Source organism: Hipposideros armiger, unplaced genomic scaffold (genome assembly GCF_001890085.2).
Source record: "Hipposideros armiger isolate ML-2016 unplaced genomic scaffold, ASM189008v1 scaffold_16, whole genome shotgun sequence".
Lineage (NCBI taxonomy): Eukaryota > Metazoa > Chordata > Mammalia > Chiroptera > Hipposideridae > Hipposideros > Hipposideros armiger.
Genome location: NW_017731366.1, coordinates 5,391,354 through 5,418,298, shown reverse-complemented (window position 1 = coordinate 5,418,298; position 26,945 = coordinate 5,391,354). Strand labels below are relative to the sequence as shown.

Genomic DNA, 26,945 nt, shown 5'->3' with positions numbered 1-26,945 from the left:
CTTGTACACACAGGGGACAGGCCACATGAGGACACAGAAAGAAGGCGTCTGTCTGCAAGCCAAGAAGAGAGCTCTTACCAGGAACTGAATTTGCTCTGGTACCTTGATCTTGGCCTTTATCTTAGTTTGGGCTATTATAACAAAATACCATAAACTGGGTGTCTTATAAACAACAGCAATTTATCTGTGATGGCTGGAAGGCTGAGATCAGGGTGCCAGCAAGGTCGGGTGAAGGCTGTCTCCCAGGCTGGTTGCAGACTGCCGACTTCTTACTGTGTCCTTATACGGTGGGAAGAAAGCTCACTAGCTCTGGCCTCTTCTATAAGAGTGCTAATCCCACACATGAGGGCTCCACCTTCATGGCATAATTACCTCCAAGAGGCCTCACCTCCAAATACCATCACAATGGGATTAGGATTTCAACATATGAATTTGGGGAGGACACAAACATTCAGTCCACTGCAGACTGCTAGCCACCAGAATTGTGAGAAAATAGAATTCTGTTATTTAAGCCACCCTGGTATTTTGTTATGGCAACCCGAACAGACTATGACAGGTCTCTTTAGAAGGACCAGGCCTTGCCCTGTGGTAAGGAGCACTCTGGTCTTCCTGTAGAGAAAGCACAGTGTGATGGTTGCAGAAGACAGCCCCTGACGAAGGAGAAGGGGAAGGGAAGAGACAATACAAATTCATAACTACAATATACAGTGGTAGAAAAGACAGTCTAGGGAATATAATCAATAATGTTGTAAATATTTTTTAGGGGCCAGATGGACTCATGTCTTGCCAGATGGACACACTTCATGGACGGTGTAGATGCCTGACCACTGCACTGTACATCTGAAGCTGATGTTGAATAATATTGTATGTCAACTATAATTATACATACATATAGTCACAGGACGTGGAGTAGAGTATGGGAATGGAGTCAAAGGAATTGTAATAGATAAGCATGATATCGGGGGTGGGAGGGCAGTAGATGGTGGAGGGGGTTGTTTCTGTGTGAAGGGTGAAAAGGATAACTATTGTATTGTTCTGTACACCTGAAACTAACAATAAAAACTTAAAAAAAAGAAGACAGCCCCTGACAAACACATAAGAAGGAACCTACAACCTTGGGGTATTGAGTATCAATCACACAAAGCAAACACGATATCCTGAAAGTAAGCCTATGCAAGCCACCCATAAGGCCAGATCTCTCTCTGACGAAGGATTCTTTAGGGACTTCACAACCCAGGACAGTTACTCATGTAGTTTTGGGACGCAGAAACACGACAGCAGTCAGTCACACTGGCCCTAAACGATTGGCTTTCTAGTGTCTTTCTACATGCAGGTTCTTACTTGTTCTTCACCCATTCACTAGCTGACCCACCTGAGCTGTTTCTACTTTAAGACGAACAGTCTTATCCCCATGACCATGAAGTTTCCTCATTTCATTTATTCTACATTTTGGAGACTTGGAAAATTAGAGCCACAGAGCAACCAGCCACCTCTGGATCTCTGGCAAGTCTGATAAATGCATAAAGTCCTTTCATCTTTTTCTTTTGGGCATATAAAACATCCTTTAACAAAATTATTACTTATACTTCATGATGATGCAATTGGGAAAATGGTTTCCTCCAATCAATCTTTTTTACTATTTTCCCTTTTAATCCAAAAATAACTTATTTGTTTATCTGCTAGAAGTTAATAAAGCCAGGCATCAAAACATGTTTAAACTGTTTGCATTAAACATACAAGTTAGTGTCTGCCACAATAAGTTTTCCAATGTACACATATAAAGTGATCCCACAGTTGAACCCCAAGTATGTAGGAAGCTAGATGGAGACAGTCTCCCCTCTGTCTGTGAGCAGTGATAGTGCTTCGCTTTGTAACCACTACTAAAAGCAAGTATATTTTCTGTTGAAATCTACTGTATCCATCATCTCTGTATTCCTGCATCGTTTCAGGAATTTTGCAGTATTGCAAAAGGAGTATTTTTAACAATTGGCTTAAATGTTCCAGGTAGACATTTGCACCAAATTAACCTACAATTACAGAAACTTTAAACAATGCCACCTGGTGCCTTGTGCTTAACTTGGAGGCTTGTTACACTGGAGCACAGTTTGGGATACACTTACTATGCAGTTAAACCACGAATTCGGGACTTGGGGGTCAAGATGATTTGTGCAGGCTTTAGGGTATATTCATACAATCTGTGAGCCCCACTGTGGAAGCCTTAGTATCCAGCTCACCCTGGCCACTGACTGATCCAGCTGTATTACCTTAGGCAAGTCCCAGAGTCCCTAGATACAGAGTTTTGAATTATTAATTAAAGTAAACAAACGGATGTTGAGTTACCAGCTTACCATTTACAACAATGTAGTTAAACTTCTGTTGAAAATCTTGTTTCTGAAAATTTATCTTCGGGATTAAAAACACAAAAACAACCTCTTAAAGAAGAATTTAGCTCTTTATACAGTTATAGAAAGTTTAGAGAAAATTGGACATATTTGCTCATTAAAACTAAAATCTATACCTCTGAACTGTGTGCTTCCAGTTTCAGTGGGATTCTGGGCTACACTTCTTTCCCTGAACCACCAGGGGTCATGATTTGAGCTCTTCGACAGAGAACAGAGCATGCTGGCTGTGTTACAGAATGTCAAGTGGAATTTTTGCCTGGTGTCCCAGAATTGTGGCAAAGGCCCAAAGCCAAGAGCTAAGCCACTAAAGACCCTTTCTTAGTCCAGAGAGCTGACAACATCTGCCTGCAGCTGGAACCTGTAGTGGGGCCTGCAGGCTCACAGAAAGTCCCCAGAACCAACCTGACTTCCAAGGGCATTCCACCCCCAACTCAGATTATACAAGAAGAAGGAGAGAGTCTGTCGTTTGGAGAGGAGGGCAGTGCCCATGGAGAGAGGGTAGGCTTTACTCTCTCCAAAGTCAAGTGAGGGACCCCAAGAGAATCTTTCATTAAGATGGGGTGTTGGCAAGAAAGAGAGGAAAACAGTTTATTCCATGGCCCATATCTGCTTAGTGCCTGACTTTCTGATCTGCCCCCAGCAGAGGAAAAGAGATGTGAGGTCCCGGCTGAGGAGGGAACAGCAGTGGAGCAGCCCACACCCCTCTGATGGCCGTGCCAAGAGTGCCAGGTCTCCCTGCAGATGGAGCGGTCATCGCCTACAGTAGCTAAGTTCATATTGTTGCCAATTCCTCACCTAATGTTCGCCAGCCAGGTAGGGAACGCAGCACAGGAGGCCATAGCTGGAGGTCTTTCGAGGGGCTGAGGGGTGTGTTTAGAGGGGGCTGAGGGGGACCCAGCAGAAGCACCAGGTGGGGAGACCTGCAGTAGCCAAACAGGTGCCCTGGACCCAGGCTGGCCACAGGGAGGGCTTCTGTGGGCAGCCTGTATCAGCCACAGAAGCAACAAGGAGGGAACTTCAACCTGCCCAGGATGGAGTGACACCTGTGCCCTTTGCCTCTCCCTCTCTCTATCCCAAAACTCTAGAAGGGCTAGGCTCAGAAGAGAAGTGGGCACTTATGAAGGACAGACCACACCCTTCTCTCCACACAAGCACACACGCCAGGAAAACTAGTGTGACCTCCAGAGAGAGTTTGAGGTTGAAATTTAAAAATGAATGAAACTAAATCAAATATCAAAATATGATTGTGATAAACCAAAGTGACTATAAACTTACTGGTTAACCAGCGGTTGAGTTCACTTACTAGTTTTTACTACCCCTTTAAAAGAAGGTCTGCTCTTTTCCCTAAACTGGGATTGCAGTGAACCAGATTGTCTAATGGGGCTGAGTAAACAAAACTCACACATACACACACATGCACACATGCACCCATGTACCCATGCATGTGCACATACCAAGTACATGCACACATGCATACATATACACATGCACACCCATACATACACAGGCGTGCATGCGCGCACATACACACACACAAACACATCAACAGTTCATGGAACGAGGAGAGCAAACCTTCAATATTATGAATAAACTCAGTTCCTTTTGATAAACAAACAGCTATAAATTCAACTTTATGGATAAAAGATACACCGTAATGACAGCCTACACAGTGGGTGTGGAGAAAGGTGAAGAACCTGCCAGCCCTTATGGGGGTAGGCCAGTGCCAACCTGCTTCCTTACCTGCAAAATGTGGAACTTGGATCAGGAGGTCTCTAGAGTCCCTTGCTACTCTCTGATTTTGTAACTGACATGTACATCTTCATTAAAGCACACTGTTTATTTCTCATGTCCTTTTTTAAAGCACATAAAATTGCACTACACTGAAACTTTCAACTCCCAAAGGAAGTTGACTCCTCTGAGGGGGGTGTTTCCCATGTCCAGAGAGGAAGGCAGCCTCCTCCTCTACACAGACTGGTGCCCTCCCACCTCCCGCCTCCAACTTGCCAATGGCCTGAGCTCGAGGCTGCTTCCCTGTGAATTGCTTTGAACTTGGAGCCCCAGAACAGTGCAGTGACTTACCAGTGTTGCACAGCTAGTTAATGTGCTTGGCTAACAGACTGGTTCTCCTAAGCACCTATCCAGAGCTGAAACTTAATCAGATTTGCTCACATATTACACAGAGTAGGGAGAACATTGTCTCCCCAGAGAGGCTCCCCGCTTTGCCATAATCTAATCCAGGCACTAAGAGATCACATGTTGCCATTTCCACAGCCACTGCCCCTCTCTGGGCCATCCTGTTTGTTATATTTGTCTCCACTTCCGTCCTGGTCTCCCCATGGCTCCCCCTCTTCCTCAACTCTACCCAATTTCCCAAACTTAATAATAACATTCTATACAGCACTTTACTGTGGACAAAATGCTTTTGCCTGACAGCGCATTATCTAAATTCCACCATAGTTCTATCTTGTGGTTAGTGTCTAACCCCACTTTACAAATGAGGGTATTGAGAGGGTAAAAAGGGACCCTCCCAAAGTGGCAAGGCTAGTGTTAAAAACAAGACAACAGGCCCAAAATGGAGTCGCTTAAGCAAACTGAGACTTAATTACAGTCTTGTGTGTCTCTCCCCAATAACAAGTTTACACTGGTCAGCCTCAGTTAGGAAATCTGCCTGATAGAGCCCTGCCATTCCCTACAGAAAAGTACCATGCAATAGCCCATCGCACACAACTTTCTTGTTCCTGCTCCCTTCTGCCTATAAGTCTCTCATTTGTACACCTCCTTGGAGCTCCTTGATATCTACTAGATTGGATGCTGCCTAATTCAAATCAATTTTTTTTCATATGCATTTTTAATGGGTAATTATCATCAAGTCACAAATACATTTCAGGTCGAGGCAATTTCAGATAAAAGTTTACATTTGAGTTGTAACTTTCTGAACTGCTACATATTTTGCAGAAAAACTTAAATACTACTTCATTAATTTAGAAAGGTAAATTCTGCAAATTCTATTAAAATTAAGAGGCAGAAAATACTGAATAAAATTATGGATAAAGATATTCTATTGCTAGCATACTAAGTCACAATAAATTTTCAACTACCACACACAATAAAATCTTTCTGATAATTACAGTAATACTTTTCATTGTTATATGGAACACAACAAAAATTACATGTAAAACCATCTACTTGCACATTTTTTTACTAATAAAGAGTAAGTCTGTACCTTTGGAGCATATCCATAATTGAATGAACCCATTTTTTCTGAGAGTCAGAAACAAAGGCCTGTGAATTTGTTATTCCTATATCAACAACACAAGTTCCAGGAGCTGAAAAGAAACTATTTTCTTCTTCATTTTCTTCTGTTATCAACCTAGTGTTTCCTCCTCCAAAAACAACTGCTGAACTCAATTTTTTATGCTGTTTGGCATTCAGGAATACAAATGTTTTCCCTTTGAAGATCTGTTTTCTTTCCTGTCGTTCTGACAGGTCAATATTTTCACTCCCAATAGCTGGTTCATCAATAGGTGGGTAAAAACTTTCAAGTGGTGGAAACTGTCTATTGGACTGAACTGCTTTAAGAAATTCAGTAAAATATTCCGGCTTTATAATCGGACGTCCACAAATGAGTGCACATATTGTTTTAATGGTAACTTCAACTGATACCATGACAAGGTGAGTGCATCCTTCGGTCCAGTTGTTTACAGTAAGTCCTCCAAGTTGCAATACTGCTTGATTTAAAGCGGTTTTCCCAGCGACATCTAAGCAAGAAGAGCATGCAACCAAAGGCTCATACTCTACTCTGAATTTACTTTCAAACACTCCAAAAGTAACTCTATCTCCTGTATTCAAAGTTCGGGTAAGGCAGTCTGCATTATTTCCTCATTAACAAAGGTACCATACTTAGAATTATCTTTTACTGTCAATATAGGGATTTCATCTGATTGACTCAGGTGGGTTACCGAGAAGTTAGCAGTTAACACAGCATGATTCCGGCTGACTGACTGATCGTTTTCAATTAGAATGCCACAGTTTTTCCTTCCGACAACGTACTCAGTGCCCTTCAAGATTCTGTAGGGTTCTCAGCTCCTTCACACAGCAAACCCCTGGCCTCACCAGCGTAACGTGCTGTGTCTCCTCCAAGTTGGACACACGACGCGTCACAGCCGACTCCCTCCACTCTCTCGTCGGGCTGCCACCCCGCAGAGGCCAGGAGCCGGGCCCACCTCGGGGACCCCGCGGACCCGACTGGCCCGAGGCTCCAGCCCTCACAACCCTACCTCAAATCAATTTTTGCTCAAGTAAACTCTTACAATTTTTCATGTACCTCAGTTTATCTTTTAACACTAGTAAACGGTAGGTGTGAGGATGCGTTCTCAGTCTTTGCTCACCTGTCTTTGTTCTTCCCCATTCTTTAAGATTGTGATATTTTTAAATAAGAAACTATGCTCTGTTACAGAAAATAGTGTTTGTGCACTTAAAATGCAAATCATGTTAGTCATGAGTGTTTGATCTTACTGCCCCCGCCCCCATTCTAATTCACTTATATCCACTGGAAAGGTGGATGTTTCTGTCTTTTGTTGTTCTCTTCCCACTGATTGAAACAGTGCCTGACGCTTAGAAGAGATTCAAGAAATATTAATTGAATAATTAATATGAATAATTTAATGATACAAACCAACCAGTATAAAATGCCAGTAGAAACTCTTTTAGAGTTAGAAACATAGCCAAAGGCAATCCTCCTTGTGGAAAGCTATTTTTAAGTAAAATAGAATGATTCTAACAAGATTAAACGTGATGAGAATTGTGATTTTGGTTAAGAGGGTATTTATCTTTTCTTTTTCCCCTTTCCCTAAGCCACTGCCAGCATGACCCAAGAGGATCGCCTCCCAGTACCCAGTGGAGGCGAAAGAGGAACCTAGAATCTGTGAGTGCTTGAGTGTGTATGTGAGCGTGCGTGTGTGTGTCTGTGTGTGCTAGCATGCGCGCACAAGTGTGCTACAAAAGGGAGAGAAAGAAGTGGGTGATAAACAAGAATGGGAAGGGAAAGCTGTAGGAAGCAACCTCCCACCTCTTTGCCACTTCCAGAAGTTTATATAACAACAAATATATTCAGGAAAACTTTGCTTCCACTACCAGTGGAACAGACACCAGAATAACAATGAAGAACCTCAGAAAGCAGAACTACTAGAAGCCGTTTGGCTAGCAGGCTAAACGCTCACGTTTTACAAAAAAGCTCTCATCTGGAACCACTGCCTCAAGTGTCTTTCTCTGCATATCCCATAAGAAATTATGCAAACGTTGCCACTTAAATTAACTCAGAAGGCAAAATTTATCAGAACATTGCATTGCTGATTCTTCATGAAGCCTAAACAAAAGCCTTTTGGCCTGAGAGATGTTTACGAAAATCATTTCCATAGCATTGGGCTCACTGAACTGAAAATGAATGAATCAGAATGAACTTTAAAATCATTTGATAAAAATAAATAAATTTCGATATAACCATGACATTCCACCCTCTTCATTCTTTTGTTTGGTAAGATCCTACTTGGTACTGGGTCATTTATTTCCCATCCTTTCCCCCCACCAATCCCACCTCTTGGATTGAAGGACAGTGATATACAAATAAAGAGAACCACCCAGCCCCTGCCACCCCCTGAGGAGGGGCACGCTGGGCTTGTGGGTTGAAGCACAGCAGACTACTCCTCTAGGAGTTAAAGCCACCACCTAATCAGTGCAGAGTCAGCAAAGGCCACCTTGGACAGGTGAGCTGTGGGAGAATGGAATGAGACTGCCATGTTTTAGATTATTGAAATGCACAGTGATTCTAGTGCATTGTTTAGAAAGTGTTGAAACAGCATTTACTCCCTCCATAACATCTAACATATAACACCTAATATTGACATAGCACTTTCTCAGAAGTGGTAAACGATTGGTCTAGATATCAGGTTTTTCAGGCTTTTGTTGAGCCCATCTAGTATGCTTTTTTATTGAATTAGGTGCCATCATTTAAATTTTGGGACACTTTACATTAAAAAAAATAGATTTCCAGCTGCTTTTAAGAAACAATAAGATCTTCCAATGTCAGTCCCTTGTATGAAACAAAATCTCTGGAACTGAGTGGCAGCTGACCTTTTTAGACAGGACATGGTATCTCTAGGTCACCACAGTCCCCACCACTTTCTATTACCTTACACACAACCCATTATGACATATTACCTGCCTGACCCACTAAAATTTGCAACTTCTGACTTTCCCTCAACAAAGCCCTTCTGAAAATGTTCTTTGAAAAGTAATTTTGTCCACAGTGTGAAATTTGATATGGAGGAAGGCAAGGCTTGAACAGGTATCTGTCCTACAAACAAAGCATTAGCTTTATTTGAAAGTAAAATCTTGCCCTTTAATATGTGCCTTGGTACTTATATCAAAATTTGGAGCACTTAAGAAATGAAGGCAAATATTTTCCTGACATTGTCAAACATCTCCAAATACCAACGATGTGCCCTCAACCTATTAAAACCATTATTCTGAAAACTGTACTGTCAACGTGAATACAGCATCCCATCTGAAGGGCGCTGAGCCTAGGTGTGTCACAACTAGAGCTACAGAAGTGTGGCTTGCTTTCAAAAGAGATAAATATCTCAGCTCCTATTTGTATCTAAATACCCGCACATTCACACACTCACATGCACTCACATACACTCGCACTCATAACACACACTCATACACACATTCACACACAGGCTCATGCACTCAAATACACAGACACACACAATCACATGTAGTCACACTCCAGTGTACACACAGTCACACACACGTTCACACAGGTGCTCACACACTCTCTCTCATGTATACACACTTTAATATTGGAGAGCCAGTGTGAAGAGCACCATGTATCACTCTGTGGGGCCCAGAATGGAAGAAGGAAAATGAAGATTTATTTCAATTTTCTGAATCTTGTTAGCTCACTTTTACATTTCAAGCAGGGAGGGGTGATCAGTCTTGGTCTGGGGATCCAGGTCTTGGAAGTTTCCATCCTCATTATGCATTCTAACTGCCTGGGGAAACATACTTTTCACATTTCAGCGTTAGCCTGACCAGTGAGTTTACAATAGCTATAGTCTCTAATAAAGGGCATCACCAGCTTTCCTGGAATACAAACTCAAAAAAAAAAAAAGTTTAATCTATATTTATCCCACTATACTAAAAGAGGGAAGGGTGAGGATACTGTCATGCTGCTAATAGAAAAAATGGAGCAACAGTGAAGTAAGATAGGGCCGCACCTCAAGGGTAGTCTACAGGGACTTGGGGAACTGAGTTCAACCCCAGCTCTGTCACTCACTAACTCAGATGCTTTGGTTAAGCCCCTTGAACTTTCTGAGTCCAGTTTTTTCCTTCACTGATAACAGAAGTTCTTTTCAGCTGCAAACTTTGGCCAGTTTAATTGGGTACTAGTAGGTGGGTCGTTTTTCTTTGCAGAATCTGACCTTAACCAGCTCCTGGCAGGGCCATGCTCTGTGTAACTACACACTGACCCCAGGGCAACTCATTGCTGGAGCCTCTCAGGCCCCTGACATGCTCCTTAAGCAATCAACACAAACTCAGACTTATCTCTCTGCTTTGTCATGACACGTTTCTCTCAGGGAAGCTTGTGCTCACACGCTGAGGACATAGGGCGGAAGTGAGGCACTGTGGTCAGTCATCTCTACAGGTGCTGCTTCACATGGGGTGGAAGCGAGAAAGAGCTATAGCAGCATCTGTCTTCTGAGACTGACTGCAGCCTACCCGCCTCAGGTAATAAAAGGCTTTGTGTAAACAAAGAAGACTCACTGGTACCTACATCAGAATTTATCATCCTTGATTCTCCCTGCCCCCAAACTGGACTAAAATCTAGCAGGTTAGACACACAGACATCAGATAACAGTGTGGCTCTGCTACAGTTTTCATTTCAACCGTAGCAAAACCTGAGAAGTAGGTAACACATGTGTGAGCTCCACTTCTCCTTGGACTTTCAACCCCAACACTGCGTGCTACCCCCCAGATTCCAGGGTGTTCCACAATAGCACTCCCTAATGGCAAAAACCATCTTAAACCTTTGCTCTTTGTTCCCTTTGAAACCTAAAAGTCCTATGGCCCTATCCACAGCTCTTTGCCAGAAAAACCAAGATAGCATGGATGGATGCATATTTAACTTGGGCAAATTCAATCATACACGGGTAGAAAAACAAAACAGAAAATATATATTTATATAAACACAAGCCCAGTACCTCCCCTAGAGTTCAATAGAAGTAGAAATAATCTAGTCCAACTCTGGAGGGGGACACTTCTGTGTGGGGCTCATCAAGAAGCAACACAACCCATAGAACCAGACCCACAGTATTTATGGACCCAGAACTAAGCGACACCACTGTGACTCAAGGCAAAGAACTGACATATGATAAAAGCTTAATCCCTTATCTCCTATGAATCATTTTTTCTATTTTAACAGGGCTCTTCAGTGCTCAGTACAGAGCTGGAGTTACTGTAATTGTTTTTATTTTGTTTTGTTTTTTAGCTGAGCCATCCTGCCACCTGTTGGCATCTCAGCTGTAATTTCCTGTTACCTACAGGATAAGTAAGGGACCACAGCAGTTATGACCCACCTGCTTCACCTCCTTCCCTCAGGCCTCAGCTCCAGCCACGCTAGTCTTCATTCTGGAAACTGCCATACACTTTCTTTAATTTTCTGACTTCCTATTTTTTTCTATTAAAACAATATAAATGCATAAAAAGTTGAGTTCAACAAATATAAAGTAGCAAAAGCAATGCTATGTACATTTTTATTCTAGACCTTTGTGTACATAAAAGATGAGTTCATTCCATATAGACATTTATATTTCCTTATTTTTCTCTTAATACCGTATAACATAAGCACTTCCCCATGACATTAAAATCTCTTTGTAAACAGCATTTAAAAGGGTTTCAGAACAGTCTATGATATGAATATTTAGCAATGTTCTTAGGTGTTCCCTATGGAATAGAGTATTTAAGTTTCATCCGTTTTTCACTATGACAGCACATCCTGATCACATGCACTTTATGCTTCTCTGCTGTCATCATGTTGTCACCTGCCTATCACATCTTTCCCTCTGTTCTCTACCTGATTAACTCCCACTTACCCTTCAAGTCCCAGCTCAAGCCTCACCTGTTCTATGTACTAACCTGTCTGTATTTAACTCCTTAGAGTTAGTTACTTTCTGTTCTGGGTATCTACGTCTCTTTGTGTATATCTCTGTTACAGTACCATCCATATTGTATAATATTAAGATATTTGAGCAGCTCTTTCACCTAAGTGTGAGCTTTCTGAGTAGAGAGTCACGTATTTTTCATTTTTATAACCATATCACCAGCACAATGCCTAGCACATGGTAGGTACTCAACAAATATGCTGAATAAAACAATTTCAGGCATTTCAAAGGAAGAGGGAAGTAGGGAGAAAGAGGCAGAAGGTGACTCCTGTGTGTGTAGAGTGCCTTCAAACTGAGGCTGCCATTTTGCTGGGAGTATTCTGATGACCAGCGTCCCTCCAGGCAGAACGAAATAGGGTGACTGAATTTGCGCCCTTTTTCTCACCAGGGGTAGATGTGGATCTATTACAGAGGTGTCTAGCTTTCTGGGCAATGACTTCCCAGCTTTGCCAACACTTCTTCTCTTGGGTTTTCCTGGAAATCATGTTTCTGCACTGTGGTTCTCAGCTAAGGAGTGCCTGCTGCTACCATGATCTTCCACAGCCTCATAGGCCCCACTTGGCACCATTTGAGGTGAGCTCACACTGTGTCCACTGTGTCCAGGGATTTGACAAGGAGATTTCTCTGCCCAGGTTTTACTCAGTTAATTCAACATGCTATTCAAGCAAATGATGTCACTCTGTACTATATCTGGAGGGAAAGTAGAAGTTTTTTTTCCCCAAAATCTCTTCAAAACAAAAGCACAGGCAGAAAGGTAGTTCAGCCAATCCATAGAGACTGTAGTAAATATCACACGTAAAGACTAAAATGTGCTAAACTATGTCATAGGGTGCCTTATTTCTCAGTCACACGATACTGTCCACACTCACCACTGTTTGCACAGAACCTCAAGTGAAAAGCCCCACAAAGAGGACCCAGGTCAGGGGCAGTCACCTCTCTGCTCTGACACACATGCCCATAAACATGGGACACAGCACCTCTAACCCCACAAAATGAAAATGTTTCAAGAGATCTACTATAAAGGTCTGTCCCAGTCCAGTAAGCTGTAGACATGTCCAAGTTACCATCGTATCCTCGTAAAAGTTAAATTCCTTGGTTCATAATCCAACTCACAGGATTCAATCTTAAGAATTAAGGTTAATTAAATAAGAAACAAACTCCAAAGGAAGGATAGTAAATTATGAATGCTGATTTCAGCATTATTTGGGATGGTGACACAACTATTCAAAAATAAGAAAATGATTAAAACATAGCAAGATATTTGCACTTAGGATGTTATAATTCCTGGAGCCATATCAATCGAATACAATGGATGTTGCCTTAGAATAAATCAAAATATAAGAAGATTTGATAGAACTTCCCATGTACATACTAAGAATAAGGAGCTGTTACACCCCACACCCCACTTACCTTGAAAAACCACTAACCCACCTTGGGTACTGAGTAGTGACAAAGCTAGGGTGAGGATCCAGGTTCCATTCCTCAACAGATCCCACCTTTACCCCAAGGCACTCTGTGAGGGCTGACTCTGGGCAATGTCCTGTTCTAGGAATAGGATAGCAACATTGGCACTCTGCAAACTTACAGTTAATTTGTTTGCCTAAAGTCTCCTGTTTTCTTCAAACAACAGCCTCACAACCATCCCTGGGAGCTGTCCTTTCCACAACCATCACCTGGCATCCTCTCCCCACCCCATACTGGCATCTATACTTCTATTTGCTTTTCATTTCTATATGTTTAGCTACCACTAAAAAGCTCTCCTTTTGAAGGAATGCTTTCAGCAATTCTGTTACCTACTTTGAACTTGTTTTTCTTAAGCTATCAGTCTTTCTCCTTTCCCCACTGTGAAATTGACTCAAAACAGCATGAAGCTGACAGGTTTTTCTATTGAGGCTGGACATAGCATAAAAAAATGTCTGCGATTTTTTTCCCCCCTCTTTTAACACAAAGCATCTTCCAGGGCATCTTTCATTGTGATTATCATTGTTCACCAAAAGCTTTTGTTATCCAAAAAAGTAATTCAGAACGAGGAACTTTATTCAACCAATTGTTCTCAAGCAGAGCTCTCCTGGGGAATAGCTTATACCCTAAATGGAACATTAAAACCCTTTGTTGAAGCCCTAGAGTAAGTAAGAATGGATTCTTCAGATTTCCTTTGCTCATTTGGGTTTATTCAACCTGTCACACATTTTTTTCAGTAAGTGGCAGGATATTTACCATTTTACTCAGAGAGGTAGAGATAATAAAGGAGGGGACACAGAGCTTTAAGAATAACATCAATGGCAGAAGCAGACACACACCTGGGGAGCTGTGTCTTACTCAATCTCATAGCCACCAAGCCAAGCACAGTGCCTGGCACACAGCAGATGCTCAATACGTGTTTGCCAAATAAATAAATGGGTGATACTGTGCACCGACACCTGCTCTTTTCTGGAAGAATGGCTGTGGAGAGGCACTCAGTCAACAGCCTTGCCACATTCATGGCCCTGGCCAGCTCGGGGTGGCATAAGGTGTCTCACCCCACAGCTTGCACCCACTGCAGTCATCCTCAAGAAGACTCTGTCTGGACAAGAGGACTCTGTCTGTGTCCAAAGGGGATTCCCAGGTTCCCTCTGGAGTTTTAAAGGTCTGGGGTTCCCAGGGCTACCTCTGGGGTCCAGGCCAGAGCCTGAGTGCACCCCGGAGCTCTCACTGCTGCTCCCCAGGCTGCTGCGCAGGGCCCGGCAGCTTCCGTCTAACCACAGCTTTGGTTCTCATCATTATGTCTCCAGTCAGACAGCTCTCCTGGACCGCAAACACATTTCACATTTTCTGTTCTACATCCCTGTGGGGCATCTTATAGAAACCCCAAACTCAATCCATCGACTCTCCTCTGAAACATGTGCAACCTCTTGTGTGCTCCAATATCAGACTCATAGCTTGTGCATTCTAGGGGGTACCTCCATCCTCCCTAACATTGAACTCCCCTCCATTCCCTGAACACCTCCAAACTTTTATATGTGCTATTTGTGGAGGCTAGAATCTCATTGCACCAATATATTACTTGGAAAACTACTCATCCTTCAAGAACCTACTCCATATCACCTCCTCTTGTTACCTGTCTGCACTCCTCCAGAAGGGACTGAGCTTCCAGAGAGCTTTGTTCTGGGGTTCAAATAGCACTTGTAATTTATGACTAGCTTACCTGTCACTTCCTGACTGTTACCACCTCCCCCTAAGTGGTTCCCAAACCCAAGTGAATGTCAAAACCACTTGGGGAGCTTTTAAAGCAGAGATTTTAAAATCTGCTTCACACCTAGAGATTCAGACTCAGTAGGTCTGGGTAGAACCTGGGTCACTGAATTACTGAAAAACTCCTGAGAGGACTCTGGAGATCAGTCATACAGGGAGCTTCATCCCAGAAAACAGCTCTCGTGTCTTATTCAGCTTTGCATCCAGCATGTGGCACGGCAACATTGATCCATCTTTGTCGGGTGGGAGTGTGGGAGAGTGGACAGACAGATACCCAGCAGATGCTGAGGGAAAGTGAGACATTCTGAACTACGACAAGACCAAGAGGAGCCTGAAAGAGTGCCTCACTTTAGTTGAGATCCTCTGGCGATGAGTGGCAGAGCTGAGACCCATCCCCGGCTCCAAGGGGCCTGGCTACTCTGAGGAGCAAACTGTCTGCATTGAGTTTCTGGCAGGTTTGTCTTCTCCCTGTGCACATTTCCTACTCATCTCCCCCATCTCCTTAAAGGCTTTTATACACCAGTAGCTTCTCCAGTCTTCCCCAAGCCCCAGGGCAGATGTCTCCAAGGCCTAGGTTGTCACAGGATACAGGCCAAAGACCTAAGGAACCTGGCTGAACACCGGAACCCATAAATGGGGTCCAGCTGTCCACAAGACCTAATGAGGTCGCTGCGTCAATCCTGGGCAGGGAATCCGACCAAACAGAAAAACCAATTTCCAGAAGTTGAGGAAAACCTTGAGTCGGAGACATGTGTGGCTGGTTTCCCACTGCATAAAAAAGAGAAAGGATCCTCCTGAGGCATTATCTCTCTCAGAGGCAGTCTCTGCTTTCCTGGCTCCCCCGCCATCTGGCAGCACTCAGAGCCCCTCGGGCGCTCTCTCTAAGAGCCATTTGTCCATAATTCAAACTCAAAAGCATTTTCAATGGAAAAAGGAGTTATGCTTGATTTCATTTTATTGCCTTGGGCTTCACCAGGAAAAGGGAAGTGGGGAGGGTAGGAGAGACTACACTTCTCCACAAGCAGTGACATCTGCTGCTGGGGCGGGAATACCTAGGGCATTGCCTTTCCGAGCAATTGCTCCTGAACAGGAAAATAAAAACAACCCACTTTTTCTCCCCAATCTGCCAGCCTCCTACATCCCTAGAAACAAGCTCTCTGCCACTGGGCAACTTGACAGGCTGCCCTGCGACAAACATCAGGGGTCACGGGTATAGTGCAAGGAGAAGGAAAGGCCCCCGGGCCAAGCAGGAGAGCTCAGGCCAGCTCCAATGTGGCCACCGGAAGGCCCCTCAGGTAAGCATGAGAGAGCATCAGGGGGGATGAGGGAACAGCAGATGGTTCTCCAGTCTGCCTGTGTTTCCATGTCTGTTTTTCACATGCAGAATTCATAGGCTATTTCTACACACAAATCTCAACTCCTTGGAAAAACGAGAACAACGTTGGAGCAAAAATACTCATCTAAACCTACAGCATTGAAATTTTTAATCAACACAAAGTTGTAGAAATCCCAGCACCCTCCACATGTACCCAGCGGATAGGCTCCCCACACTCAAATTGGGTCAAGCGGGGGAGGCAGGTCTCCTATAGGTGGAGAGCCTACATGAATACATGTGCAACCATGTCTTAAATGGGCAATGATGCAGAAGCTGGGTATGTGCAACCTGAAGAAGAGGAAACTCAGGAGGCTCATGATGGACAGTGTCCTGTGTCAGGAGGACTGTGTGGTGCAGGAAGGATTGGAATTGTTTCCTGTGCCAAAGGGAAGAAATGGGAATATGAAGAGTGAAGGGTTCAATTCAATATTAGGAAAAGCTTTTCAAAAATCTAGATTTTCTCAAATGAGGTGGTCTACTCTACAAGGTAGTGAGTTGTTTGTCATTCAAAGTGTTCAAGGAGAAACATGGAAGCACTTTGGCAGTGATAGTTAAAGAGGCTATTTAAGAACTCTCTCAATTCCAAGAATGTTTGAGAGATGAGACACCTTCCATCCATGACCTTTCCTATGTAGGAGCACTGATTCTGGAGCCTAACTACTCAAGCTTGTATCCTGGGTGACCAAATTACATAGCCTCTCTATACAAATCTCCCAATCTAGAAATTGAAAAAACAGTAGTACCTGTGTCGTAAAGATATTGCAAAGATTAAACAAGATTATTCAAATAAAGAGTTTAGAACAATATCTGGTACTGAAGAAGCACTAGATATATATATTGGCTGTTAAGAATTTGTTCTCCAGGACTTCAAAGTACTCATGGTCAAATTAATTTTGTGAATGGAATATCTGCTCATCATTAAAAGAAACAAATATTAGAACTGTTTTGTTTATGTGTCATTAAGTTAGTAAACAGTGAAAAATGGCTCTAGGTGTTGGAATATCTCCTTCTCCTCCTTTATAAAGCCATGTATGTCTTTAAAAAGAACAAAGAAAGGCTGGCCCAAGGGCTATCTTTGGATTCCACCATTGGTTCAGTGAACATTTTGGGGGTTCTACCATGTGTCTGGCACTGTATTACATGCAACAAATGCAAAGAAATAATTTGCTCTCAAGGAGCTTACTTCAGTTAGGGAAACAAATAAACAATCCAAATTATAACAGATGGATGCAAGGAATAAACAAATGCTGTGATGTACAAAGTGTGATCAAAAACTACATGAATGTTTAAGTTAAAAAAAAATATTACAGTAAAAGACTCATTGCCATTAATCCTCCTCAAAATACTCCCTCTCACTTCGAACACACATATCCCATCATTCTTGCCACTTTCTGAAGCAGTTCTGGAAGTTCTCTTTCGTGAGTGTCTTTAGTTGAGCTGTCGTGGTTGCCTCGATGTCCTGAATTGATTCAAAACATTTTTCTTTCATGGTCATTTTGACTTTGGGGAAGAGCCAGAAGTCCCACAGTGCCAGATCCAGTGAATAATGTGAATGAGGACACACCATAATGTTTTTATTTGACAGAAACTGCCGTACCAGAAGTGATGTGTGACACAGAGCATAGTCATGATCAAGGATGAAACCATTTGCCCATTTCATGTTAATGTGTTGTTCATGATCCAGGATTTACAGCACACTTTAAAACACACCTCTCAACAATAGCTCACACATGACTGAATGTACCAAAAAAGTTGAAACTTGTCACACACGGTTACTAAAGTTCAACAAGCTGCTTCCCATATTGAAGATCCCTGCCTTGGGCTGGCCAAGTGGCTCGTTGGTTAAGAGTTGGCTTGGGAGCGCAAACTCTGAGCAGCAGGGCTGCCAGTTTGGATCCCACATGGGCCAGTGACACTGGGCCCTCTACAGCTAAGATGGTGAACAACAGCTCAACCTGGAACTGGGCTGTTTTGAGTGGCTGGGAACGGCTAGGCTGCAGTGAGCTACCATGAGTGGCTGGCAGCCAGCATGAGCGGCCAGCAGCCGGCGTGAGCAGCCGTGAGCTGCCATGAGCAGCTGTGAGCTGCTGTGAGCGGCCGTCCAATGGCTAGCGACCAATCTGCCTCAGCTGGGAAGAGCGCAATGATCATAATACCAACATGAGCCAGTGAACCGACGTCCTCCACAGCTAGACTGAAGAACAAAAAGACAGTAATTTGTCTGTTCCCTTTCCCCAATTCCCCAATGCTGTTTCCTCCCCCAATTCCCCAATAAAAATCTTTAAAAAAAAAAAAAAAGAAGATTCCTGCCTTTCCATTGGATGGCACTCAGCAGCAGCATTCACAGTATTTTTTTAACACATCAGGTATGTTAAAGGGGAAAGTGAGGGTGGGATGTCTGCATGTGGCCCAAATCCTCAAGAAGAGGCAGACAGACTCCTCATTCCACTGGATGAAGTTCCAAATGACTAAAGCAAATCCTAGTTACCACAAAAAGGAGTAGAATTGAGGATAGTGAAGGATCCCTGTTTAATGTTCCAAGGTTTTTTACTAAAAATAAAAACAGATTGGCCATTTTTGCAGACAAGAGGAGTCTCTGCAATGTTTTAGTCATGTAGCTTCAATTTAATTATTGTTTCCATTTCTCTGCAAATTCCTCAAAAATTAAATTTCTCAATTTTCTGATAATCAATTCTGTTTCAACATAATAAAATTACATTGATAACTGAAACTTATAAGCAAAATATTTCATTTTAGTAGAAAATATCCAATCTCCTTATTAAACCTTTAGTTGCCAGGATATCTTCTGATGGGCTGGACTAAAAGGAGACCAGAGATTAAAGGAGACACAAAGGTTTCCAAATGATACCCCTCTTGGTCTTTCAGCTCCCACATAAATCTTGCAGTTGGGTGGTTTATTAGTCACATTAAGCTGGACTATTCTAACAAATTATAACCACCAAATCTCAGTGGTTTTAAATAACAGCAATTTATTTCTTTGCTCATTTAAAGTCCAATGAGGACAAGCAATGCCCTGATGAAACTTTTCCTTACCATGGTGACTTAGAGATACAGGCTCCTTCCATCATGGTTTCTAGATGTGTGTGGCAGGACAGGAGAGAGTGCAAAGAGCCCACACCTCTGCTTTATCACCTCTGATTAAAAGAAACACATATGACTCTTTTCAATGGCCAAAACCAGATACATGGGTTTATTCTCCCTGCAAGGAAACTAGGAAAAGTAGGGGTGCACACAGAATATTTGGGGAGCATTACTGCCTCTTCTGAAGATGGCATATGCAATTCTCACCAAAATCAAAACTTAGGCCGAGTGTAGTCAAGTGCCTTGGAAGTCTAACTTCAGGTAGATGCAGGTACCCTAGCCTTGATCTTCCATAGTGTAAGAATATCTACTTGTCTATGTTTGAAACACATGTAAGGTTTTCTTATAAGGAAAGCGCATCCTTGCATTTGAATAAAGTGTTACAGAAATCAAACCAAGCCTTAGATTTTGCAGATGGAACTTTAAGTATAGCAGCAAAATGAACACCATTCTTCTCAGACTTGGTCCAAGATTTGGAGACTATCATGCACCATGGATTGGACACCAGGCAAAGAAGCCCCTCTTGGGGTGTAGATCATGGAATTGACTAACTTTATTTTCAAAATTATATCCAAGGGACAGCTGAGTGGCACGTTGGTTAAGAGTTGGTTTCAGATGTCAGCTCTGAGCAGCAGAACCCCGGTTCGGATCCCACATTAGGGCCAGTGACTGCGCCCTCTACAGCTAAAATGGTGAACAACAGCTCCACCTGGAGCTGGGCGGCCATGAGTCGCCGGTGATGGCGTAGGCTGCAGTGAGCTCCCATAAGCTACCGTGAGTGGTGGGCAGACAACGTGAGCTGCCAAGAGCCTCCATGAGCGGCCGTCCAGTGGCTGATGACAGATCTGCCTCACCCAGGAAGAGCACAATGATAATGCCAACATGGGCCAATGAAGCGACATCCTCCACAACTAGACTGAAGAACAAAAGGACAGCAACTTGTCTGTTTCCCTTCCCCGATTCCCCAGTGCTGTTCCCCTCCCCCAATTCCCCAATAAAATCTTAAAAAAAAAAATTATATCCAAAACAAAACATGGAGCCTTTCCACTGTTCCATGATCCCCCCCACCCACCCAAATAACATAGTCTTTAAAAATGTTTACTGCTTTCTGAAACTAAGATGAGTCTACCTGTCTTTGTAGGAGAAGGTTTTTTTTTTTTTAATTTCTTTTTCCTGGAGCTGAGTGCATAGAACTTCTGAGTAGATCAACCCTCACTATGCAACTGTTTTGCTGCCAAGTTTATGTGAATAAAGGCACATCATGACTTTTTTCAGTAATGTTACAACGTGTTGTTCTTCAAAAAGGCTTCAGTTCCTAGAGTAGGAGAAGGACATTCAGAAAAGAGAATCACAGAAATAATCCTGATTTAGGAACAATATATGACTGAGAAATATGAAATCATGCTAATAGCCCCTAGGGTAGCAATTTTCCTGACCCCTTTCCCCTCCTTTTTTTTTTTAATGGCAATTACTGACCTTAAGGGTTTTTTTCCAATACGTATTGACTCTTTGATATCTTTCCTTACAATGTCTGCCACCATCTGGACAACCCGAGTCCACAAGGGAGACTCAGCCAACGGGGAGGCTGCCGTCTCCAAGCGTTCCTGAACTTTATCACCTTATTAGGCTCCATTTAACCTCAATCACCCATACATGTGTGACCAAAATCCTATGACTATCCAGAAGAGTTCTATTACTCAAATTTTAAACTCTGAAATCCCAGTCTTTAAGCACAATTTTCTGTTCTTCACTCCATCAATCCCTGCATCCACCTTTCTACATTTTTGCAGCATCCTGTCCCTTGATGCCCACCTTGGGAGGCAGTGAGCTTCCTGTCTCTATAGATTCTCAGGAAGAGAAGGGTGATCGTCTGTCAGGGATACAACACAGGGCTTCCCTGGCCTTTTGAGAAAGTTTTGCTTCCCTGGAAGATGGAGGGATATGGAATTCAAGGACTTATTACAACTATGACTGAAATGCTTAAGTCTAGTAGCTGCAGGGGCCTGACCTTCCAGTAAGCATTCCATATTTAAATTACTAAGGCTCTAAACTAGGCTCTAAAAAAAAAATCACAAAATAATTAAAGTGATAAATACTGAGTAATATTACAGCCAGTGCCTTGCAAATGCAAGACATACAATGACATACAAGAAACTATAATTAATGTAATACCTAATTTATGGAAGAAAATAGTGCTGCCCAAGAATCATACACAGTGTTTAGGTTAAGACATGTTATGGTCATAACTTCAGACTCAAATCCAATATGCTGAGGTCAATTGGAACTTGCCTCTGTGTTTAGGCTCCAATTTAGATTAAACTCAATTAGTAGAATCTTAGTAGTTGTAATAAAAATAGATAATACAAGATAAACAATCCTAAAGTTGAAAACTGAATGACAGCAACAGCAAGCCAAATATACTTGTGATCAATCTGAAATCCTGAAATCTGTACATGGTACCTTCCAGACTGCTGGGATGAAAATACTCTTGCATAGAAATTCTGCATTTATTGGTCTTATGAGTATTGTCTTATTCTTATATTGTCATCAAAACAGAAAATCATTAACTGTCCATCTTTATTTAGCCTTAACAGATCAAATAAGACATGTTATGCATCAAAGAATGCCTCAGACATTGGTTACCAATTGATAAAATCAAGGGTGGAATGTTAGTAGAGACCCTCGGAAATCCTGAGACAATCTAAGGTGACTATGTAATTATTTTTCTCTTCCTTGGGGAACAAGAGGAAATTAAGACTACAACCATTGTTTGTAAGCAAGTTACAAGAAGGTTGATGTGCCTCTTTTCTAGAAGATAAATACACTGAGGGGAGAAGGAAATGTAACACCCGCAAACACCTTGCTCAAAGCTCTCTGTTACATTGTGCTGACTTGCTCTCTACAGTTCTTCTAGGGGAGAGAAAGAATCTCATCTCTCATTGTCCTGAATGCATTAAAATAATAATTATTGACAGACACAATGGGCCCAAAATTTCTACTCTGAGGAAGGTCTAAAAAGGTATTAGTCTACCTCCTCATTACTACTGTTCTCTAGTAATACAGTCACTGCATTTCTGCCAAAGTGAGCAAAACCTTTCCTCTACATCCCATCACCAAGCAAGCTCTGCCACCTTGGGTTCCACAACTATTCAGAGCTTTAAACCTCACATTTGGTAGCAGGCTGAAAGCAAGGTAGACAATATAAGAATATTTCTTAACATTGTGTTTCAGTGTGACAAAAGGGACAACAAAACCTTTTCACTTAGAGTCCTAAAATATCCGTCTCATTACAAAGAGAACACTATGACATTTTCTTCAGTGGTCGACTAGACGAATAACTAACTGCTAAGGTTTCTTGCAACTCCAGGGTATTATTACACATATGTGCTTATGTGGCTTGCTGCAAATACAGCCACTGAAATGATATTTCATGGAAACGTTCAAAGAATTAAAAAAAGATATGCACTGAGGACAGCATCAGCATTGCCACAATAGGGAAGTTGATCTTTATCAATCAGACACTGCACTGACTCATTCCACTTGTTACCTTTTCAGCCAGAATCCTAACTCCATGTTTAAGGGCCGCCACTGTGCTTGCTGTTGGTTTGAATCCCCCTTTTAAAATATGTATAGAGCTTTGTTAGGTAATTTGTATCTGAAAACAATTTGGAAAATACTTCAGTTGTTTGTATGCTATGGGGTATTAAGCAGGTGGAAAGCTGTTCAAATGAAATAAACTGGGGGAAATGTATCTAACTCATTAGCTTTATTCAGCCATCTCCATTGTGACCAAAAATTCTTCAGGACAATAATACAAGACGAAAAGCAAGTTTGAAATTAATGTTGCAGAGGAAAACAGTCCTAAATCCTACATAAATTGATTTTAAAAGAAAAATAATAAAACCACTAACTTAAAAGCAAAACACATTTTAAAAGATAGAAATGCAGTGGGGACTACACGGCATTTAAAATGACTAAACTATTTCATTAATGCAAGCCAGGTATGATGTTTATGCAAACCATTAGATGTTGCTGGAATATGTGAAGAATCCCATAACACCCGCTGTGTGATGAATCACACAATACTTCTTCGTATAAAATAGCAGAGACAACACAAATTTGAGGTTTGAAATTTTAAAAAATGAGATCTGACATCTTTATAGAAGTGCTTTATTAATAATGGCACTTCGAAGCCTATATTAGAAAGAAAATAAGCAAGTCCATGTTCTTTTGGAATGCATAGGCCCATGTAAGAGAATCTAACAAGGTGACTGCCTCAAATGGTACATAACCAGTGTCTGTCCCAAAGCCAGTCTGGGAGGAGTCTAGTGTTTATGACTTCCTGTCTCTCAGCCACATGGTCTTGCCTTGGTGACTTTCTCCCATGCCCTTTTGGTTTGCTCTCCAAAAATTCAACGAGCCAGACGCCTGTGGGTTCGGGTGTGTCTAATTGAGCCACACGGAGCACCAAATGACCTGGAAATGTTTATGCCAGCTTTTGTCAGAACAAATTACTGGAATGTTCTCATGCCCCCTTAGGGACTAATTTATGATTGGAAACCACATCTGGTGCAAAACTCTGGGCCAAGGCTGATGTCCACTTCACCCCTGCATTCAGAGTCTCTGGATCTGCTGTTCTGATATGAAGAGGAACCACTCTAAAATGGTGGGACTGGGCTGGCTGAGTGGCTCAGTTGGTTAAGAGCTCACTCAAGAGTTTGAGCTCAGAGCAACAGCGGTTCGATGCCTGGCCCGAGCTGAGTTGCCGCTGAGCTACCAAAAGGTGGCAGGATGACTCAGCTAAAAAAATAATAATAATAAATAAATTAAATAAAATGGTGGGACTAATAAGAGGACAAATAAAATACTGCAAAGGTCCTGGGGAGAGGTGTGCATTTGGGGCCTTCTGTTCCTCAATGAGCTCTTGTTTGGAAGGAGAGGCTTGATATGTCCTCTACAAATTGCCCCGTCATGTATTGCCACCATACACCATGTGTCACGGGCTGCTCATGTCCCCTTAAAACTCATATGTTGAAACCCTACCGGAAAACATGGTGGTATTAGGAGATGGGCCTCTGGGAGGTGATTAGGATTAGATGAAGTCATGAAAGTATAGCCCTTGTGAATGGGAATAGTGCCTTTACAAGAGTCACAAGAGAGCTTGCTCCCTCTCTATCTCTGCTCTCTGACCTGTGAAGATACAAGGAGAAGCCAGCAGTCTGCAACCCCGAAGAGAGTTCTCACCAGACCGGGAGCATGCTGCCACACTGACCTTGGACTTCCAGCCTCCAGAACTGGGAGAAATACATTTCTGTTGTTTACAGATATCCAGTCTGTAGTTCTTTGTTATAGTATCTTGAACTAAGACACCATGCCGTGGCAGTGAGGGCTCACCTAGCAATTCCATTGTTTTTAGTATCAAATTATCCCCATTTCAAATACATTTCACTAAGGTTCAGGGCTCACAGGAAGGAACTTGGAATCAGGTCTGAGCTTGTTATACGTCGATGCCTGGTGGACAGGCTCAGCCCCTCTGAGCACCCTCTCACTTACCACCCTTCCACGGGGCCCTGAACGGGCACAGGATTCCAGCTCTAAGTGCCTCAGGGACTCTCGCTAGATGGCACCTTCTACCGCTCCACGTTCTCACTCAGCCTCATGGGCTCATGCAGGCACACTCCTTATTTTTTTGCTTTGTCCTTGTTCTCCTTTTGGACTTTGGATGGAGAGTGCTGAGTACAATATTCTTTCATTTCTGGCTGTCTATCATCATCAATCCATGCAAAACCCTTCTCTTGTTTGATTTCTGATATTTTTCTCCATCATAACCCAATCACACATTTACTTCCCTTGCCCCTATTCTATAGACATTAATTCTAATGTGTTTAATATATGTCCTTGGATCTAATTGTGTCTTGGAAAGATATGTGAATGTGATTTCAACTTATATAAATAGTATTGAGTCAGTTATATTTGTCATTCAGTTTCCAGGAAGAAACTGCATCTGACTGCTATGTGGTATTCCATTACTTGCATCCGATGCATATTGCCAAGCACGGCCATATTGTTCTTCAGAGATCGCTCCTTTGCATCCTCAGGGGGGATACATGAGACTTCCTGTTTCCCCACACTTGATATTATCCAACTCTCTAACTTTTGCAAATCCGATGGTTGTAAAGTGGGTCTTGTTATTGTTTTCATTTGCATTGCTCTGATTACTACTGAAATTAAACATCTCTTCACATACTTGTTACCCATTGAGATTTCTCCTTCTGTGGATTGTTTATTCAATTCTTTTCATAATTTCCTTTAATTCATTGATTCATTCATTGCATATCTTTGATACTAATCTCTTTTCAGTGTGTAGTATACATCTTCTTCAAGTTCATTCTCATTCTGTTAAATTTGCATATAGTGTTCTTAATTAACTAGAAATCCTTAGTTAGGATATAATTAGATCTACCATTTTTTTCACTTCATTTTTGCAATTTTAGCATATGTTCAAGAAGATCTTCACTCTAACATCACAAGAACTTTTTATTAGAATTGTGTTACCGTATTTGCCGGCGTATAAGACGATTTTTTTGGCCCTGAAAAATATGCCTCCAAGTGGGGGGGTCGTCTTATACGCCAGGTACACTTCAGATAGACTGCCCATATAACAAACTCTGTATTTTGAGTGGAAATGTTAGGGGGTCGTCTTATACGCCCAGTCGTCTTATACGCCGGCAAATACGGTAAATTTATGGGTTAACCTGAGGACAAATTATGTTTTTACAACCTTGTCATCCTGTCATGAACATGTTATAGCTCTCCAATTATTCAGGGCTTATTTAAGTCTCTTTTAAGGTTTTAAAATTTTTTATCATAATTTTCTGCATCCTTTGTAGGTTAATTCTAACCACTTTATAATTTTTGTTGTTATAGTGTCTGTTTTTATATAGCACTTTCTAGTAAACTATTGCTAAGTTTCTAAGTTTGACTAGAAAACTTCTGTTTTATTATGCTGTATTTTCTATGCAAATGATTGTATTATCTGCAAATAATGACAACTTTGCTCTTCCTTCCAATCCTTCTATCCCTCATTTCAATTTATTGTCTTTCTGCATTAACCAGGACCTTCAATTATTTGTAGATCAGTAAGCAGTGCTGATATGCTATACCAGGGGTCGGCAAACTGCAGCTCGCGAGCCACATGCAGCTCTTTGGGTACGTTCTGTCTCAAAAGTTTGCCGACTCCTAGAAGAGCCAATTCTGTCCCTCACAACAATTTAAAAATTATTTGAGAGCCATAAATATATTTTTACATAATCACCATTATGTGAATAATATCCTGTAAAATTTTTATAATTGAAACTATGATAGTTTTATTTTCATTTTCAATTTTACTTCAGAGCCACAGTTCGTGAGCCCCAGTTTTCTGACCCCTGGCAGTTCTTCTGTCTCAAAGGTTTGCCAATCCCTGTGCTATACCCTTCTTTTGTTCCTGATAGAAAAAGGAGTGGATTTCTCACCCCTTCTTTATCTCTATCAATAAATCAGAGGGATAGTTCACTAGAAAGTAGTAAACAGCTTCAATTATTGAAAGGAAGGGATCTATCTTACCATTTT

At 42.0% G+C, this 26,945-nt stretch overlaps 1 protein-coding gene across 1 annotated transcript in view; it reads right to left on the bottom strand.

Moving 5' to 3' along the window:
• Window positions 1–5,593: 5,593 nt before the first annotated feature.
• LOC109373096 (nibrin-like) overlaps window positions 5,594–26,945 on the bottom strand; it is a 30,400-nt gene continuing 9,048 nt past the window's right edge. The window contains 2 exon segments of the mRNA XM_019626695.1: window positions 5,594–6,265; window positions 6,268–6,480. Of these exon segments, the coding sequence (XP_019482240.1) occupies window positions 5,604–6,265; window positions 6,268–6,480 (875 nt within the window). The 3' untranslated portion in view covers window positions 5,594–5,603.